Source organism: Carassius carassius, chromosome 5, assembly GCF_963082965.1.
Source record: "Carassius carassius chromosome 5, fCarCar2.1, whole genome shotgun sequence".
NCBI classification, from domain to species: Eukaryota; Metazoa; Chordata; class Actinopteri; order Cypriniformes; family Cyprinidae; genus Carassius; species Carassius carassius.
In genome coordinates, this window is record NC_081759.1 from 32,435,917 (window position 1) to 32,455,142 (window position 19,226).

The 19,226-nt window shown below is 39.2% G+C and overlaps 1 protein-coding gene across 1 annotated transcript in view; it reads left to right on the forward strand.

Moving 5' to 3' along the window:
* Positions 1 to 1,361: 1,361 nt before the first annotated feature.
* The window catches only part of LOC132141311 (sphingosine-1-phosphate transporter SPNS2), a 64,050-nt gene continuing 46,185 nt past the window's right edge, over positions 1,362 to 19,226 (forward strand). The window contains exon 1 of the mRNA XM_059550717.1: positions 1,362 to 1,805. Within this exon, the coding sequence (XP_059406700.1) occupies positions 1,574 to 1,805 (232 nt within the window). The 5' untranslated portion in view covers positions 1,362 to 1,573. The remainder of the gene's footprint in view (positions 1,806 to 19,226) is intronic.

A 19,226-nucleotide genomic window follows, 5' to 3' on the forward strand; every position in this document is an offset into this window, starting at 1 on the left:
ATTTCCCAACGGACATTCAGAGTCTCGTGAAAACTGCAAAGATAGTCATTATAACAGGGGTCTGTTTGCTGTCTGTCCTCCAGAGTTTCACAATAAGAATTTCGCGCTGTCAAATCTACAAATCATTATCGCTTTAACAAATGAAGGGCTAAAACTAAGATGTAGCCTACTTAATGACGTGAATTGATCTAATCTTCGCTAACTGATGGGTTTCGGTGAAAAGCGCACAATAAGATGAGCCAAAAAAGTGATCAATCGTACCTTAATAATTTAATCCAACACATATGAAGGAAATAGGTTAAAAAGTAACCGCATGTTTACCATTAATCAAATACTGTCCAACCACAAACTGTAATGTCCGATTCATGTTTCCCAGTAAATAATTAGCAAAATACTAATCAGTAAATGCATTGAGTTTTATAAGTCACAGGTAAAACGGTGTTTATTCTGTGTGTCTGCAGATAAAAATAATGAGCTGTCCAGAGTGCTGAAGACCACGTGCCTACTTAGTTGACTACTTCATCTTACTATTTAAACCACGCTACGATTTACTAAAATATTGTATCCGAAATACTTTGAATCAGAGGTAACTTCAATACACTCATCAATTAACGGGTATTTCTGTATATTTTGTATTGCAAACATTTTAAAGAAGCGATTTCACGTGTAGGCTACGATCCATGTAGCTACTTTTTCAGTCTTCAGTGGTGTCATATGAATAGTTAGTTTCATATCATTAACGTTAATTAATTCTGGTGTATCTGACATCGAAGCGTACAGTATGCTACTATAATTATTTTATGTATAGCCAACAATAATCAGAAATTATACAATGAATTAGACTATATCCCGTGCTAAACGTGTAAAATGAAAATCTACAATAAAGTGATCAAAACTGCGGTAATTATTTAGCCTGTGTATACTAGGCTATATTTTAATGCTTATCCTTAATAGGCTACTGATCGGAATGTCCTCTAGCAGCGTTCTGCTGCTATGGTTACCCTCCTCCGGCAAACAACATTTCTCTATTTGCGACAGGTGAAAATGTGAGAGTTTCTGCTAACTGAAATGTATTTGTGAACATATATAAAATGAAACCTATTTATATATAAGCGTAATATTTCCCCATGGCTTTTTTATATACACTTTAAATGAAAAGAGGATATTCCACGTCATTTACTGTTTTGAATCAGAAAAAAAGATAAAACAACAGAGACAAAGCAACTGGGTGCGCTCTGTCACTACTAAATTTCAGTGGCATTCCTTTTTCTCATGAGTAGCATTCCACGAACATTAGCGCTCTATAGGAGGGGCGGGCTTTACGCGCAACCACGCCTACCTGGGGCAACACACTACAGATTGAGAGAAAAGCGCTTGCCGAGCGCTCAATCCTGTCACTGTACAGACATGAACCGAGCTCAGCGAGCAATAATCAAATCAAAGATTTGTACTCTTCGCGATTAAAACTAAAATTTTCTTTATCGCTTAAAGGTGCTACACTTTTCCGTCCCAACCGTCCTGTGTCCGTTCAGAAATCGTTCAATCGTTTGCGCTGGATCTGTCGTGCAAGAAGATGTGCGTGGAAAGCGATGAATGTGAAATCGAGGGGTGCAGCAGTTCGGATGAGGTGCACACACTGTCTGGAAGCATGAGCCCGACTCTTAAATCCAGTGCAGACCTGCATCCCTGCAAACCTGGGCAGAAATTCCGTGCCGCATTACTCCGATGCCGGTCTCCGCTCGTCGCCGCCGGGATTCTGAGTTTTGGAAATGTGCTCAATTACATGGACAGATACACCGTAGCAGGTAAGACCAGTATTTTCTCAGCTTTACTAACTGGCTCAGGAAAGAGAAAACCGCGCTGGTCTTCATTTGTATTGTTTAATGTTTCAGTTACAGCAAGGTTTCAGGTCAAAACACTGACCAGGAAAATCACTATTTAAATCAAGTGATCATTTGTATCTTGCTGCACACGTGCTGAGTTTTATTGAACGGGTTAAAGACGTTATTTTCTGTGTGATTTAATCAAACCACCCGGATTGAGAGGTAACCCCGTTGTGCTAACATGATATTGATTGGTTACTATTGTGAGTGATCTTAGGTCAGTCTAATCTGACCCTCTGAGTGAAAAATGAATGAAAACCCAAATCCTCATGACAAGTGGTACCATGTATAATTTTGTGTCTATTATAAGCCCCTTTCAAATCAGTATCCACGTTACACATCAGGCTCCTTTAAACAATTAATTGTAATGTGCACATAGCTCCACACAATAATTAGGCTACGTATTGTGGTTCATTAGTAAGCTATTGTGTGTAAATATAGGCTACAGCGAGACTCAAAATCACGTTACGCATTTATCAACCCATCAATATAAATATAATGGACACTGTGTCCAAAGATAATACGTTTACACATACCTGCATATAAAAATACACACACCTCAGTTAAACTAGTAGCGATGTACTCGAGGACATTACAGTCCAAAGTAATTTAAAGCAAAATTTTCGAGGGACAAATTGTATATCCTTGGTTTTAAAAATAGGAAACTCAGTAGCGCTCCACAAGATGCCCTTGGTATCAGGAATCAAGTTATTCTGGAATAAAGACAGAGCGCAGCCGCGGTCTGACATGTTTCCATAGAAACTAGAACAGATTTAATCTACTAGTTTTTATGTTGTCAAACTGAGCTTCCCTCAAAAAGTGCGGATTAATTCGTTTACTGAATGGGTACTCGGTGATCCGAGGGGACCTGTCAGCTGACATTCGCTCCAGCACACTCTGAGAGGGGTAATTTTAATGAATAACTAATGATAAGCGATTAGAGATTTGGAACAAGAAAAGAGTGCGCTATTAGCTAGGGATTTTTGAAAGGCGGGATTTAGTCAATACTTGATACTGCTCTAAATCCATTTCCTTCAGATTTACTTGTAATAGGCTATACAACTCTGTGTGTGTTATTTGACAAAATAACCACATTGTAGTTTTCTTAAGATGCATCCTGGGACATAAAAACGTATTTGATATGCAGTTATTTGGCAGAGCATGTCAATTAAAAATCGGTAGAGTTGTTTTTATTTTTATGTATTAATTAATTGGCAGAAGGAAAAAAAAACATTATTTTCACATTATGAGGACTGCATAAATGAAAAGCAAATGTTCGCAGTGCCTGTTCTGTTCTTTCCTCGCTGAACAGCGAGTTCCTTCTTGCACGCGCTTCACAGGCACTTTTGACAGCGCGAGATGCTTGAATGGCGCGCCTCTGCAGCATTTATTTTTTTGCTGGGGGGGGGGGGGGCTATAGTTATTCAGAAAAACCTGGGATGCATCAAAATATATTAACGCACGATCCGCACTGGCAAATAATTCTCTCATCCCTTTGCAAAGGTGCGTTACTTTGCCAGATGGTCGCGTGTGGCATCATTCAGGCGAACAATTTAAGATCTCAGTCAATAATTCATGGAGCGGAATCTGCGAGGACTTGAAAGTAGAAAATTAGCAAATGCAATGTTATCGCCCCGTGGCGGGTTGTAGCGCTGGAAACAGGGTTCAGCAGCATTACATAAGTCAGCCTAGCTGTGATGATAACATTATGAAAAAGATGTGTTTACGTGGGTTTATCTTATCTAATCCTGCCATCTCTAAAATCAATCCCTTTTCCTATATAGACAGAATTCTATATAGACAGAAATCATCATCTTTCATATAAAAGTATCAATGTAAACTAAATTCTACCCAAGTGAGGTAACAGATACACACATTTGTCTATAAAAAGGAAGATCCTTATCATGTTGTACAAGTGCTCATTTGAAACATACACAGCTATTCAACCTCTTGGCTTCTAAACCAGGAGTTATATCTGAACAGTTTAGATGAATGAAGAGAGTGAAATGGAGAATACATATGTGTGAGATGATGACTGCAGGGAGATTGCAGCAAATTGGTCAGTGTATGTGTTTGTCACAAGTGTATTGTCAGTGAATGTTGCAGCAGCAGACTGCATGTTGTTGAGTGTAGCATCTCTGGAAGACCTCAGTTCCTGATTGATCATGCGTTATGGGACGTGTGTATATGAGGATTAAGCCCACTTCTTGAGACAGAGGAGAGGGTACAGCTGATGCAGCCACCCTGCAGTGGTGACGACGACCACTCTTTAGTATGACAGAGAGAACAAGAGAATGTTGTTTAGGCTTTCTAAAAATAGAAAGTTCTACATGTTTGAAATTACATGAGAGTGATTAAAAGATGACAGTTTTTTGTTACTGTGCACCCTTTTTCTTTAGTGCTAAAAGAGAGGTTAATAATCTAGATTTAATTCCTGAAGCTTGATGTTTCAAAATTAGAAACGATGCAGTACAAAAATGGTAAACTGAATTGTGCCCACTTGAAAGGAAAGTTCACCCAAAAATTAAAGTACTCACCCACATGTTGTTTCAAACCTGTAAGACCATCGTTCATCTTCAGAACACAAATTAAGATATTTTTGATACATTTCGGGAGCTCTCTGACCCTCCATAGACAGCAATGATCTTAACATGTTCAAGGCTCAGGAACGTAGCAAGGAGATTGTTAAAATAATCCATGTGACATCAGTGGTTCAACCGTAAAGTTATAAAGCTATGAGAATACTTTTGGTGTGCAAAGAAAACAAAAATAATGACTTTATTCAACAATATGTCTCCTCTGCGTCACCCTATAGTGGCATTTTGGAGAGTATGCAACGTATGTATGCGGATACATTGTGTACACTTTGATCTGAACATATACAACGTATCCACATACATATATTGCCTATGTCGTTTACGTATGTGATAGTCTCCAAAATGGTGCTATAGGCTGACGTTAGGAGAAGAATTGTTGATTAAAGTGGTTATTTTTGTTTTCTTTGTGCACAAAAAGTATTCTTGTAGCTTCATAAAATAACGGTTTACACACAAACAAAATCAAATCAAATGTGCATGAAGTCGTTTCTTTTAACACCAAACAATTTTGCATTAAATTCTCAGCTAGTTTCTTATAATTAATGCAGTTCCAAGGTCTAATAAATGCTGTCACTGTGAAAACACTTCATTTGTGTTTTCTTGGTGTTTAAGTCATATTCATTTACTGCTAGTTTCCCTTTTTACAAGTAGTTCTAGACTGTGGTTGTTTGGAATCTTATAGCATCAACCAAAGTCTCTCATCACTGTTAGCCAGAACCAAATTTTATTCTCAAAAAAGAAGGGGAAAAAGCAGTGTGTCATTTTAGCCGTGTCAGTCTTGTGTTTAATTGATTGATATGTGTGTGAAAGAGAACAGCAAAGCTCTAATTTGGCTGTTTCTCCACCTAAACAAAACTAGTGAGTGTGCAGTTTTTATAGCAGAGGAGAGACAACCAAACCCTCATGAGGAACCGCATAACAGAATGAAGCAGAGGAATAAAACCATTCTACGTGTTTATTCTGTGGCAAAAAACTTTTGTGTATTACCTGACACATGGTGTTTGGGTGTACTAAGGATGTACTATGGTCACTTTAGACTCTTGTTGTGTGTTTTCGGTGGCTAGACTGTCTGCTATAACGAATATCTGGCTAGACAAAGTCATAGGAACGACTTTATCCTTCTTTATTTTTAGCCCGAGGTGTATTTCTGCAACGTTAGGCCCGACTTGCCCACTTCTTTCACTCCCTGCTGGCCCATTATATTTGTCCACTATCTATATCTGTCTCTTTCTGTCTCCAACACAGCCTCCAGTGGGACAGAGAGATCAGATTGATGGGACTGAGGTTGTGAACCATTTAGTTTGATTAAATTTGTGGTTTGGCTGTGATGGCTCAGACCCAAGGAGGCTGGCTGGCAACAGTCCCTTCAGCAGACAGACTGAGCTCAACAACAGATTACAGTTAAAACAGGGATTAGGAGGCGCGGGGAATACCACAAGGATGTACAGACGGAGGACACTTAACATTATTTGATCTAAGATCCTCCATTGAGCCACCGGCCTGATGCCTGCTCTAATGAAGGAAGTTCGACTGGTAATCTGGATTATGAGGTGCAGCAGATACTGAAAGATGCAGTTTTTTTTCCCCTAAAGGCATCTGAGGTATGAGGATGTTTAATCTCAAAACAAGTGCTTAATTAAGTGTGATGGGTAATCCAGCAGCCAGAGGAGCTCCCTGAGGGGAAAATGAGCATGTCTGCACATTCAGATACACAGGCTCATAGTTTATAAAGGGAAGTGGAGACCACAGTGCTGTACGCTTTTGCTGCATTGCTTTTCTGCACTAGATGGTCCAGTCTAGCTGGCTCAGCTCTAGTTCTGCCCTGAACAGACTCTTTGGCAGTCCCTTCTGTAAGATACTCTCTCTCGCTCTCTCTCTCTCTCTCTCTCGCACACTGTCATTTCCATTTGTGCCCCTTGTGGTGTGAATTGAAGGTGTGATAAGGCCTATCAGCAACAAAACAGTGTGCTGTACTGAAGGAGGTCAGCAGCAGTAGCACGTAGCACATGTGCTGCACATATAGTAATGACTCCAGGAAAAGTATTACATCATGTCAAAAGCTCCTATGCATTTATTTTATCATGCAAATTCACTGCACTGACCAACAGAAAGATGGTTGATTTGAAAGTGATCTCTAAATGAGCGGTGCGTCTTACATCGCTATGCTATTGAATTGACAATAAGCAATGGATGTTTTTTGCTGAAATTTCTGTATGTAGATCAATGCCGCATGTCGGAGAAGTGTATTTTCAATATACTGATAACAAGCTGCATGTCTGTATTGAAATGAAATGTTGAGGTTGGCTTAGTCACTTTAGGTTTGGCTGTCATCTTTCTCCACTACTCGCTTGTATTACTATGCTCATATTAAAGGATTCTCAACAACAAAAGCATGACCGTAATGGAAGAACTGAGTTATTGAGTTTATAAGCTTGTCTCACTCTTCTGAAACCCTCATGCAGAGCAAATGGCTTCCATTTCTCCTAAAGTTGATTCCCATATGCACTGTAATTGCTTTTCAGAAGCAGTTATAGAGCTTTTGTGCTTACTACTGATGTCTCCCTCAAACCTGAAATATAAATCCATTATAGTTAAAAGACAATTACAAGTTAACTGTTAATGCTGGTGTGTACTGAAGAAGGCACATAGTATTTAATATCCCAAATAACAGTGCAGTACAATATACATTAATGTTTGAGGAACATTTTGAGCAGTTTTTCTTTCCTCATACTAAAGTTCCCCCATATTAAGATCTCTTCTTGGCATGTGTGTGTGTGTGTGTGTGTTTATAGGGTTGTATTTAGCTGATGTATGTGCTGCCTGTGATAGGAGTGGTTGGAATTAGATGGCACCTCTTCCTCCCTTCAACACAGTGCTTTTCATGTGGTCACAGCATTCATTACACAAGCACGAAAAGCCATTACTGTGACAGCTGCTACTTCCTTGTAGACAGCTTGACTTCTTAAGCCTGACCTAACCCTAGAAGTTGGGCAAGAAAGTGAGCGAAAAGAGCTTCCGGTCTTCCTAAATCGTTTATCTTTTCTTATGAAGAGAGCACACAACCATGATCACCTTTCTGACCTCAACAATAAGGTCAGTGTATAAATATATATAGACACGCGTGGCGTTCAGCGGTACAAATTCTCATCTCGTTCTGGAGAGGCTGTATTGGGCAGAGCAGCCTGACGACTCTCAAAATAATCAATGACACAATCAAGTCCGCTAACAGCCTCTGAGAACCTGGATGCGATTTTCCCAGTTTATTTTTTAACGGGCCTGTCTTTCATTCGGCCCATGTGATGTTCATTTAATGTAGCGTGGATGACCCAAACAAGGAACAGTGTTTGTTATGTTTTTCCACCAGACATGCTTGTTTAAATGGCACTGACCCTGTTAATATAATTGGTGGCTTGCTTTTAGCTCATTGCATGTCCAAACAGATGTGTAGTATGTGTGGGTGTTTATCTGTTTAAAGAAGGGGATTCACCATGATTCTCAGCCTCAACGTGTCTTTTTGATGGAGTGTGTGTCTAAGGGATTAAGGGCGGGAGTTTGACAGACAGCTGTACAGGAGGGTGAAGGAAGGGGGGGGGGTGCCTGAGGGGGGAGTGCACCTGTGGGATTTGAAGTCTCAGGTATGTCACTGTGTATTAGACCAGGACTGTTCAGAAATGTATGATTTTGAGTCTGAGAGACAACCTTTAGGCCTGACCTCTGATCCCATGTGGCTACAATAAATAGGGAAAGAAATTTAACTATTTTGTAGTCTTAAAAAATGAATACTTAAATGAATACAGAAAGGATGCATCAAATTAATCAGAAGTGCTGTTTATTTGAACTCTTTTTTTTTCTTCAAAGAATCTGAAAAAAAAAATGTATCATTGTTTCCATAAAATATTAAGCAAAATATTAATAATAATAATAAAATTCTTGAGCTCCAAATCAGCGTATTCTATTTTTTCTGAAGGACTGGCTGCTGAAAAATTTAGCTTTGCCATTTAAAGAAATAAATTACATTTTACAATATATTCGACTTTTCTGTAAACCTTTCAAAAGTAGTGAAATGTCCAACCTAATCTAATTAAATTTTTATGACAAAATAGTACTTTACAGTTTAGCAAACATTTTTACTGTTGAATTTGTCATTCATTTTCCATTTTTTTTATCCTCCATACATCTACATGCATAGAGGGACAAACTCGTCAATTAAACTTCCGGATGAAACATAAAAGTGGCTCAATCATCCTGAAAGCAAAGCTAATATTCATAGATGCTACAGCATAACTGAGAGATACCGGAATCTCAAATTATGCTTGACCTGAATTCAAATTTGAGTAGTTATTCCAGTTTTATGAGGGTGGATAATATTCATAGATAAGGCTTATAATCTGTTCTGTTTTTAGATAAGATTTCTGTGTAAATATTGACCAAAGCAAATCAAAAGAAGGGTCAGTAGGGTAAACTACTCTACTAAAGCCTTCAGAAGCTCTCAACAAATATTTACACTGGACTTTACTGCATGTCTGTATTTACGGAGTATTATTGAGGAGGAAAATATGTCATCTTTCCCACTATACAATTGTGACTGAGTAAATAATCAGCCACTTGTATTATGTAACTTGTAATTTCCCAGATTTGTAGCCTAAGCATGAGTATGTATGATTACACAGAATAACACAATATCATTCTCTGTATATCTATTAATGAAGGGGCCTACTGAAATATCATCTCATCAAGTCAGTGTTTTATGTGTATTCCTGTGTTAGGAATGCCAACTTTTTATACTTGAGAACACTTGGTTTTGTTTGTCATCCCGAGACGTTGCATGTCAGAAACACTTTTGCCTCAGTGGAAAATCAAGCTCTGTTGTTTCAGTGTGTGTGAAGAGTAGACGTCCAGGGTTTAAAGGCTCAGGTATGCACAGAGGAACAGGCGTTGCTTTCTCTAAACCATAGGATGGACAGTCACATGTGAATGGCCTACCCTGTACATTTAAATTCCAGTGCTTCTTTAACTAGACTCAGTATGCTGCTCAGAACGCTATAGGGAGCCCTGGGGTTTCCCTGGTGGACTTGTGAGCCTCTTGAAACCAATTTTGCACTACTGTTTTTAATTTTAAATAAATAAGTTTATTGAGTGAGGATGCATTAAATTGATCAAAGGGGACAGTAAAAACTTTTATAATGCTATAAAAGATTTCTACTTCAAATAAATGATGTTCTATTCATCAAATAATTCTGAAAAAAGTATCACAATCTCCACAAACAAATTAAGCAGCACTACTGGAGCTGTGCCACTTTATTCATAATATATGTATATGTTATATATGGACTACATAATACAGCAGGTGTGTTGAATTGACATAAGTCTGTTTTTAGGCACAGTCCATCCCTGCTATATGACAAATACTTGAAGACCTTAGTTTCCTTTAAGGATTAATTTGGTATTCTTACCAGGTAAGCCACAATAGTTTGAGTTATTTGGCCACACCAGAACATAATAATTAGCTAGAACTAACGCCTGAAATACCTGTGTGTGTGTGTGTGTGTGTGAGGTGTTCGTCTCCACCTCACTGATGTGGAATGTGGAGTTAGAGCTGGAATTCCAGTGATGCGGTTGTTTTGTTTTCCCACAGTTGCTTTACCTCTCTGATCTATAGTTACAGTCACCAGCCCACGCTACAGAAAGGTTCTTACAATACAAAATCATTACAAAACATCTAAATTTACACAGCCAAACATGCTTCTTTTATAATCTCACACCCTCTTTTCTTCTTGAAGGTCTCTCTTGGGTTTCTATGGCGGAATATTTTGGTGAGCCTTTAGGATAAAATACTAATCTAAGACATTCCGTCTCTCGAGAGTGTCTTCCACTGTTCTGCATTAAACTAGACCAGGATGAAATGAAATGTATCTCTAATTCATGAAGGAGAAAGTGAGATGGATCACTGCGCTGGAAAGTCTCAGCTGTTTTCAATGATAGAGGATGAAAATAGTGCTTTGCATAGCTAGAAAATAGATGTAATAAAAGACACTGGGACAGATAAAAATGATCTGGAGGTCTGTGTGTGATTGTGTGGGTGTGCATATGCATTGATTGGATAGAATAGAGGTTTATGGGGCTACAGTCAATTACTCAGACTACAGCGTCCCTTGAATACATGCCACATGTGGTTCTCCTGTAAATATTGATTTCAGGCAACCCAGTTCTGTATTCATCACAGGGCTATGCTACATTCTGATGTGAACTGAGAATGCCTTTTGATTTCGAGTTTGAAGTAAATGGATTCAATGCACACAGACAACGTCTTTCCACTAAAGCATCAGTGCTTTATGAGCTTCAGGTATAGTATTCTCCCATAGCATAGTAGTAAACTCTTTTTTTCAAATCTTGACTGTGCATTTGTCCACTTGAATTCACGGAACAGTTAGACAGACAGACCTGCATTACATTTCTTTGAATTGCAATTCCTTAGATCCCATTTCCTGTCATTCTGTGGGATATTACACTAGGAATTAATGTTGCACTCGTTGTCTCACTATAGGAGTCTACTGAGTGATCAAACAGAGACAAGAGGGACTGATGACAACTTTCCTGCCATGTAGCACTTTATAGGTATTACTGTCCCCTGTCCTCTGGGGTTACGAATGCTTTATCTTCTCTGAACCAACTTTTGACCCTTTTAAGGGTGCTTTCACACTAGCACTTTTGGTGCGCACCCGGGTTCAATTGATGTCAGAGTTCGGTTCGTTTGGATGATGTGAACGCTGTCTTCCGTACTCGGATGCGCACCCGCGAACCGTACCTGAGTCCGCTTAAAAACGTTGGTCTGGGGTACGCTTCATGTGAACTCTGGTACGATTCGTTGCTTATGTGAACACAATCGTACCAAATTGCGGAAGTGAACCGCTTTAATGACAAATTATTTGATGAAAATGTGTGTTTGTGTGTGTGTTTCACTCACTTTCCTGATGAGCGTGACTGACGCGCTGCAAGCAGAGAGCTGTACATCCCATTTATGTTCGCCTTCAACGTTCTTTAGAGCATTTTCAGTACATTCTTAAAACAGACGCAAGTGCCGTAATGTACCGAAGCTTTATAAACAAAACGAACAGTTCAAAAATGCAATACATAAAAGTGCAGAGAGTAATGTTATGCATTTGCCGCCTTTTCCTGCGCTGTCGTTACCAAGCAACGGGGTAAACAGCTGCTGGCTTGATGACGCAAGCGAACTGCGGTTCGGACTCAAATATTATAATATGAACACAGTCCAGCGGGGGCAGGGGGGAGCAACTGAACTCGGGTTTGGACCAGGTAAGTGAACCAAGTGTGAAAGCACCCGAAGTATCAAGGTGAATAAAGAATTCTTAGTAGCATGAAGTAATTTTTTTTTTTTTTTCAAGTATAGCTATAAATGACCTGTAAAAGAGAAAGCCGTGAAACATTTATGTGTGTAGTTTTCACTCAATTGGCTAACATAACTGACTGGCCTAAACTGAATGAAAACTTTTTTTTCCTCCACACACATTTCTCCTACTTCCATCACCTTCAGCTGTCAGTTTTCTAAAGCTCATGGCCACTCACACTGAGCAGTATGGCTAGAGGCTAATGCTAAATTGAGCTTGAAAGACCAGCTCTCAACATAGGCTTTTCAGCCCTAAGTGTGCTGAAATGCCTCGTCTAATTTTCTCGTGGCACCTCTTGCCTCTTTTCTCTCTGTTTGTTGCTCAACACTGTCAATTACTGCATTGAGAATAGCTTGGCTTGCTATGCCGTTTGAAGCTTCATTGATTAAGCTCTTCTCCTTACACATTTTCTGAATCAAAGAGCTTCACATGTTAAGCCCAAAGATTGTATTTTAGTATTCAAGCACTGTCCTTTGCCACTTTCAAGTAATTCCTGAACACTTTGAGATAGCATTTTAAGTGTCCAAATTATTATTCTGTAACTAATGACACGATTAATGCTAAATAAAAATAATTTAAAGAAAGTAAATTAAATTTAACTTCTCAACATGTTTGTCAGTGGGATATGTGCTAATTAATGATGCTTCACTGTAGGTTTACACTTCGAATGGGAATGGCAGTAATTAAGAAAGATAATCAAGCACTTCAGCACTTTTATTCAGGACTAATTATTATTCAAGGAATCGGGCACTGTTTACGCCCCCCCTGGGTGAGACCCACCCCACTCCTACACAGCTCTTACAGAACAAAGAGAAGAAAAGGAGAAGAAGCAAAGAGGCATAGTGAGCGAGAAAAGCCAAATCAAATCTCATTACAGGCAAAAAACAAAAAGCCCTTATAATTAGAGTAATCCCTTTCTGTGTCATGCAAAAAAATTAAAACAAAGCATCAGGATAAGGCTACAAATGAAGAATGTCTAATGTCAGTCAGCAAAACGTTAAACCAGTTGATAGCTCGACAGCATCAGAAGATGTTTAAACTGTTGGTGCAAATGGTCTGTCATGAGATCAGTATTAAGGTTACATCAACACTAACAGGCAGATGTTAAGGATCCCAAAACCAAACTTGTACGTTTTTCTGACCCACACTTTTGAATAATAGTATATCAATACAGTGTACTGCTAGATTTTACAGTGTGTCCACTTAATATACTTTCAAACAACTAGCAAGATGCAAATAATGTTCATCACTGTAACTAAAGCAAAAATGGCTATACTAAATGGACCAGTCCTTTAATATATCTCAAAAATGCATCAACACAGAAAGAAAACTGCTTATCGAGTGATTTTATGCAGCCTTTAGCATCACAATCTGATGGAAGGGAAGGTAATTGAAGCTTCTGCTTGGCAGTTAACATTAGCACATAACCGACAGAATGCTATCAGATCAGGCTGATAGTAAGGGCAGCCTTAATTGCACTCGGTACAGTGTCTGTCAGCTGCTTTCTCTCCTGCTAAATTGCTCAGTTTAGTCAGGAGCTCATTTAATGAAACGAGCTGCTCATTTAGAGCCTCTGTGTGTAATATCCACTATATAAATGTATACAGTGAACATTACAGCCAATGTCTACTGTTGCTAAACATCTATACTCATGCATCTCAGTGTCTGTGCATGCTTAAACTAGAAAATCCCTCTCTGTATCTATGTATAAAGATTAAGTATACTGATTTGTCTGTAACCATACATTTATTGACCATATGCTCCAGTGCATTCTGACCACTGCACAGCTATACGTCTGACACAATAATTCTCTTATGAATTATTCATATACAAATACTATAAGCTGTTTCTGCATAGCACCTCTGCAGGAGAAAACCTCTCCCTCTTTTTCTTTGTATATAATATTAAAAAGCATGTGGTGTAGTCTAGACTAAGAAAACTGGCTGAAGAAGCCTTGCAGTGCATATTTTTGCTGTTGTGCACACACACTTTAAAACTAGTCTCAGATCAGCAGTGTAGCATACAGAGCAGTACAACGACAAGCAGTGCTGGCAGTCCGCCTGAGGGTGAGGCAGTAATGAGGAACTACTGGTATAAAATGGTATGGGAATTCCAAAACACCCACACTCGCAAACGCCTGCTAAAACACCCCCCCACCCCCACCCGCCCTCCTCTGACATCTGCATTGTGTTTATATGGACTGTGTGGTGGTTAAAGGCTGAGTGGAAAAAGCATCCATCGTTTGCGGGATATGTATGGACCCGGCGGTCAGGAGCTTGCCGAGAACAGACAAGCATACTTGTGGTCAGCTCTTACCCTGCCTCTGCACTCTCCTAGGTTTGGCTCAGTGCAAGAGAGCAGACATTTTTGCAGAGAAGCTGGGTGAACATGGGAACAGTATTTTTTCACTAACTTCTGTCGCGATGTTGTTATATCAGTCCCTGTGACACTTTTGAGAAGGATCACCCTTAGGTTGATGAGAGAAGCAGGGGATTGGAAAGGAGGAAAGGAAAAAAGGAGGAAGAGAGCTTCAGGATGTGTCAGCAGCAGTATAGTGTACCAGTGGTTTGGTAGAATGAAAAGAATGAGGGAGAGAACTTCACAACAGAGCAGAGAGGAAATTCTCTTACCGCAAAGAGTAGCATTACACAGGATATGGAAATGTACGTTTATACTGCAGTTTGACCTACCACACACACACAGGGGCAAAGTCGAAACAGTTGTGCCACTTTTGAATACAGTATTGCAGCACAAAACCCTGAATCTTATTTACTAACCATCTTTATTCCAGGTTAACCACGTGCTACTCGGTTTGAGATTTTGTTTGCACAAAAATGGCTCATTTTGTATGTAAACTAGTTACTGTATATTTATAACTTGAGCTTTTTGCCACATTGCACTAAACTTGTTGTTTCTTTAGTTAACTGGATGCTAAACAGACAAATGCAAAGAGCACTGTCAGAGGGTGCAATTATTTTTTAAACAGTTGCCACGTTTGCTGTATTTGTGAACATTTATGTTGATCATCACACCGTTAATTTATCAAATGATGATCAAATAATAACTAAGTTATTTTAGACTTTTGGATTGTAGAAGTGAAGCGTGCTGATGAACAACACTACAGCAGATGCAATCTCAGTAAAATCCCCTCACAGAGTTCTGACTATATCAAGCTTTGCTCTTCTCCCAGCTGCCTTTCCTCTCACCTCTCCTCGTCTTCTCAGTTACAGTATATAGGGCGGCCAGCCTCTTCTTTATCCTAACCTACTTCTCCCAGCCCTGAAATAGCACCGGGGTTGCTCAGGTCTATCATCTCTCTTTTGGGGATTGCAAAATTAGGTCTGTCCTATCACTCAATGATCCTCGTTTTCGTTCTCTCTCCGCAGACGACAAGACAGTCCTCTGGGTCTATGCTGTGACGTGTATGTGTGTTTACAAAAATAAGAACAGGGTCTTGTATGCATTAATGCAGTATTCCCACCTTAATGAGCTTTTGAGTTTGGATTAAAAAAAATGTTTGCCATTGTTTAAGCTTCTGACAGTTGAATAGGGGATGCTTGCGTTTCAGGATTTGACCGTACTGGAACTTTACATGCAGACAGTTTCTCACACACTAAATATATCTCTGATATAACATCAGCTTACCTTAACAGTAGCTTAGTGTATCAAAACTCAAACCTCTTGGCATTTCTTGGCATGGATGAGCTCATAGTCTTTAAGAAACACTCAACCAAGACAAGCTCTTGACCTTACATCCTAACCTCCTCTTATCAGATCAGAGAAATATGGGCCCAAATAATGTATGTCTAAGATACCATCACGCTATCTTGTGTAAATCAAATGCAGGAAGGCTGCTCCTCCAGCATCCAGGATCCATTAAACAGCTTCACTCGAATGATCTCCCCAGAGATTTGAAATAGCACTAGACGCATTAACAGAACTGATTTGCTTATCCTGACCCTCTGAACTTTTTCAAACATGCTATTGGTCAGTCAACTGGTCAATGTCCAGTGGGTCTCCTGGGACCGGCACTATAGTGAAAGCGTTACATCAAAAAGCATCATTCAAATGCACTGCAACTTATATTAGCACATCGCCATTTCACTGCACCAATCAGCTGATAAGATGGAGACCCACATGAACCAATGTCAATGTTTGATTAGCATTTAGGATAATGAAACCAGTGTGCTAGAAAACAAAAGGCGCTCTTTCTCACACCACAGTATGTTAGCATTGCAGTTTTACTGTGTGATTTGTAAGCAAATGTTTATTTGAATCTAAACTAGCTAGTTTGATTGACTTTATAATTAATCTATGACTTCAAGGAATGTGCATTAGGCTTTTTGCACAAATTATTTGTTAAGATAGGATTAAATAACAATAAATGACATCATAAAGTATGTTCTTGTTTATACAAACTGTATATGTTTTCTTCCATGAAGGTTTTGTCAACCGCAATCAGTGGCTGTTGGTACTTTTAGTCACCAAGTGATGTGTTTTGTATGCAATAGATCAGTCACAACAGGCAGGGCAGCATTCTTTCGCCTTCAGTATCTGTTGCGGTTTCTTCATTTGGATAAAGTAACTCTAAAATAGACTGCAACAAAGTGCAAAGCAGGTGACCGTATCAGCCAAACCTGATAAATCTTTTCCTTGTAAGAATCAGATAAAGTTTTTGCTAATCAAGATAACTGCATATTTCTTTATTACTGTAGAGTTTCTTTTTACCACTCTTATCAGGCTGACTTGACCAGTCGCCAGCTGACATTTTCCTCCTGTGTGTGTGTGTGTGTGTGTGTGAGCCCGTGCCATGTTACTATGGCAACACCTCAGGGCTGGTGGTATTGAGGCGGACACTAGAAGGTTGATGATTCTGCTGGTGCCATTTGGGGCATTTGCATCGCCTTGTGTGGCATCGCCCACATTGCCTACCGTTTTACAGTGTGATGCAACATGTAGTCAGAGTGGCTACATATCAAATGCTTCATGACAGCTCTCTCTGAAAAAAGTTTCAAGGTGTTGCTATGTTTTCCCTAAACACTGTATCTTTATCAGAGAGCCAGAAGAGAAGATAGAGATTTAAGAATTTAGGGCAAATCACATATGGACAGCATCGCCTGCCAAACACTGAACATAATTCACTAATATGATAGTTGCTGTCATGGTCTGGTGTTGTGCTGTGCACACAATGACCTACTAGTACCAGTCTCTTCCAGTTGAAAGACCTTACTTTATCAGGTTAAAAAAGGACTTACTAAATGAGATTGATACATGGTTTGCATCAGTTGTGGCTGTGGGAGTTTTGGTGGGAAGAGCGTGGTGGTTGAGGTTGTGTCTTTGGCAGGCGTGAGGGTGGGCAGGTGCAGTCTCGGTTGAAAGAGGAGAAACGCAGCACCATCTGGCACAGGGATCCCCTCCCAGTGGGAGGAGATGAAGAGATGGAGGGATTGAAGGATGGGGGGGCAACGGAGGAGTGTGACCAAAGTAATTACTACACTGCCTCAGATTAGACTGATGGAAAAAGGGCGGGACCACCCGCTCCTGAGCATAGAGGAGGATTGTGGAAAGCCAATGCCCCGTATCTACCCCCTATCTAAATCCATTTAATGTTAAGTATGAAGAATGGATGTTCACTTTGAAAAGAATTTCATGATCTTTTCTGTCAGACCACTGTCTTTGACCTAAATTATTGTACTTGAAATACCCGTTGAAGTACCCATTTCAATAAGTGAACGAAACATTTGGACGTTCATAGATTTATGGTGAAATGACATGCAACTGAACAAATAAAATATTTTTTTATTTAACATTTTATATTGATTTATTTTGAATTATTGGACAATGTACTTTGACACAAACAGTGGTATTAACATTAACAAAGATTAATAAATAATGTAACAAAAGTATTGCTCATTGTTAGTTATTGTGGTAACACTTTAGTATAGGGACCAATTCTCACTATTAATTAGTTGCTTATTAGCATGCCTACTGTTAGCATATTGGCAGTTTATTAGTACTTATAAAGTAGATATTTTGTATAACCATATTATACAATTCTAATCCTGCCCAATACCTAAACTTAACAACTAATTTACTAACTATTTCTAAGCAACAAATTAAGAGTTTATGTTAATGGTTTATGTTAAGTCGTAGTTAATGGTCCATTAATTGCGACAATTGGACTTTAAAGTGTGACCGCTATAGTTTGTTAATGCATTAACTACCATTAACTGAGGGGGCCTTATTGTAAAGTGTTACCGGTATTTTTAAGATTAACTGTGTGTGTTAAATAATAGCAAAGGTGATCCAAATGTCTTTTAATCAGTTCATTAGTAATCATTTTTAGAAGATGTAGCCTGGTGCCTACATATCTTCTGTATTATTTGACCATATCATGTTGCTATACAGTTTGTTGTGTGTGTTTTGGCTGGTAGTCTAAAGAGCTCTTGATCAGGGCATTATTCCCGTTTTAGTGTAATTGCAGCTTTCGTGTTGCTGCCTTTAAATCTTCAGTCTCTCATCTCCACATTCCTTCTTTCTGATCACTTTAAAGTGAGAAATTAAGCCTCTGGTGCTTTTTAACTGTCTAACTATTCTCAGACATAGACTTTGATCTTCCATTTGTGCAAAGCACACAGCATTCAGACACTTCTAAATGCAGGAGAGCGAGGCTGTAAACAGAGTCTGTGACTGACAGGCAATGAAATTAGACAAGAGAGATAGAGATCCGACATGCTTGACGTTATCTCGATGTTACATCTCTCTAAATCACTGAACAGTCTTGTACGAATAGAGGAAGAGAGAAAGACATCCGCTTCACAGGCTTCATGCACCCGGATCAAACACCTAATGCCGCCTAACCGTCTCTTTATTAACTTTTCAGTGCTGCCTGGCTAATTACGTCATGCTTTTTAATGTGTTGCACAAACACAGACAAATAACACAGGAGTGGCTGTAAGAAATAAAAATAGCAATTTGTTTCTGTTGCTGCAGTGGCTTTAGTCATCTTCGAGTTTCGCCTCTATCGGTTTGTGGTTTCCCATCGCCACCGGTTTAGACTTGTCACTGGCACGTTGTAGCAAAGATGCACTGAGAAGAGGCACTTTGGCAGGTGCAGGCTTGTCCGCACATAGTGACAAATGCAACATTCCTGTCACAAGAGTCACGCCACCTGCTCGCATTCCAGTGCAGTCAGTGTCTCTCCTTACTGTCTGCACCTTAAGGTACATTCAAAGTTCTTTGTATTCTATATTGAGCATATTTTTATATCATATAGTTTTATGGAAACATAGAAATATGTTCATGTTTTTCAGTTCATTTTTCATATTTGAATTATATTA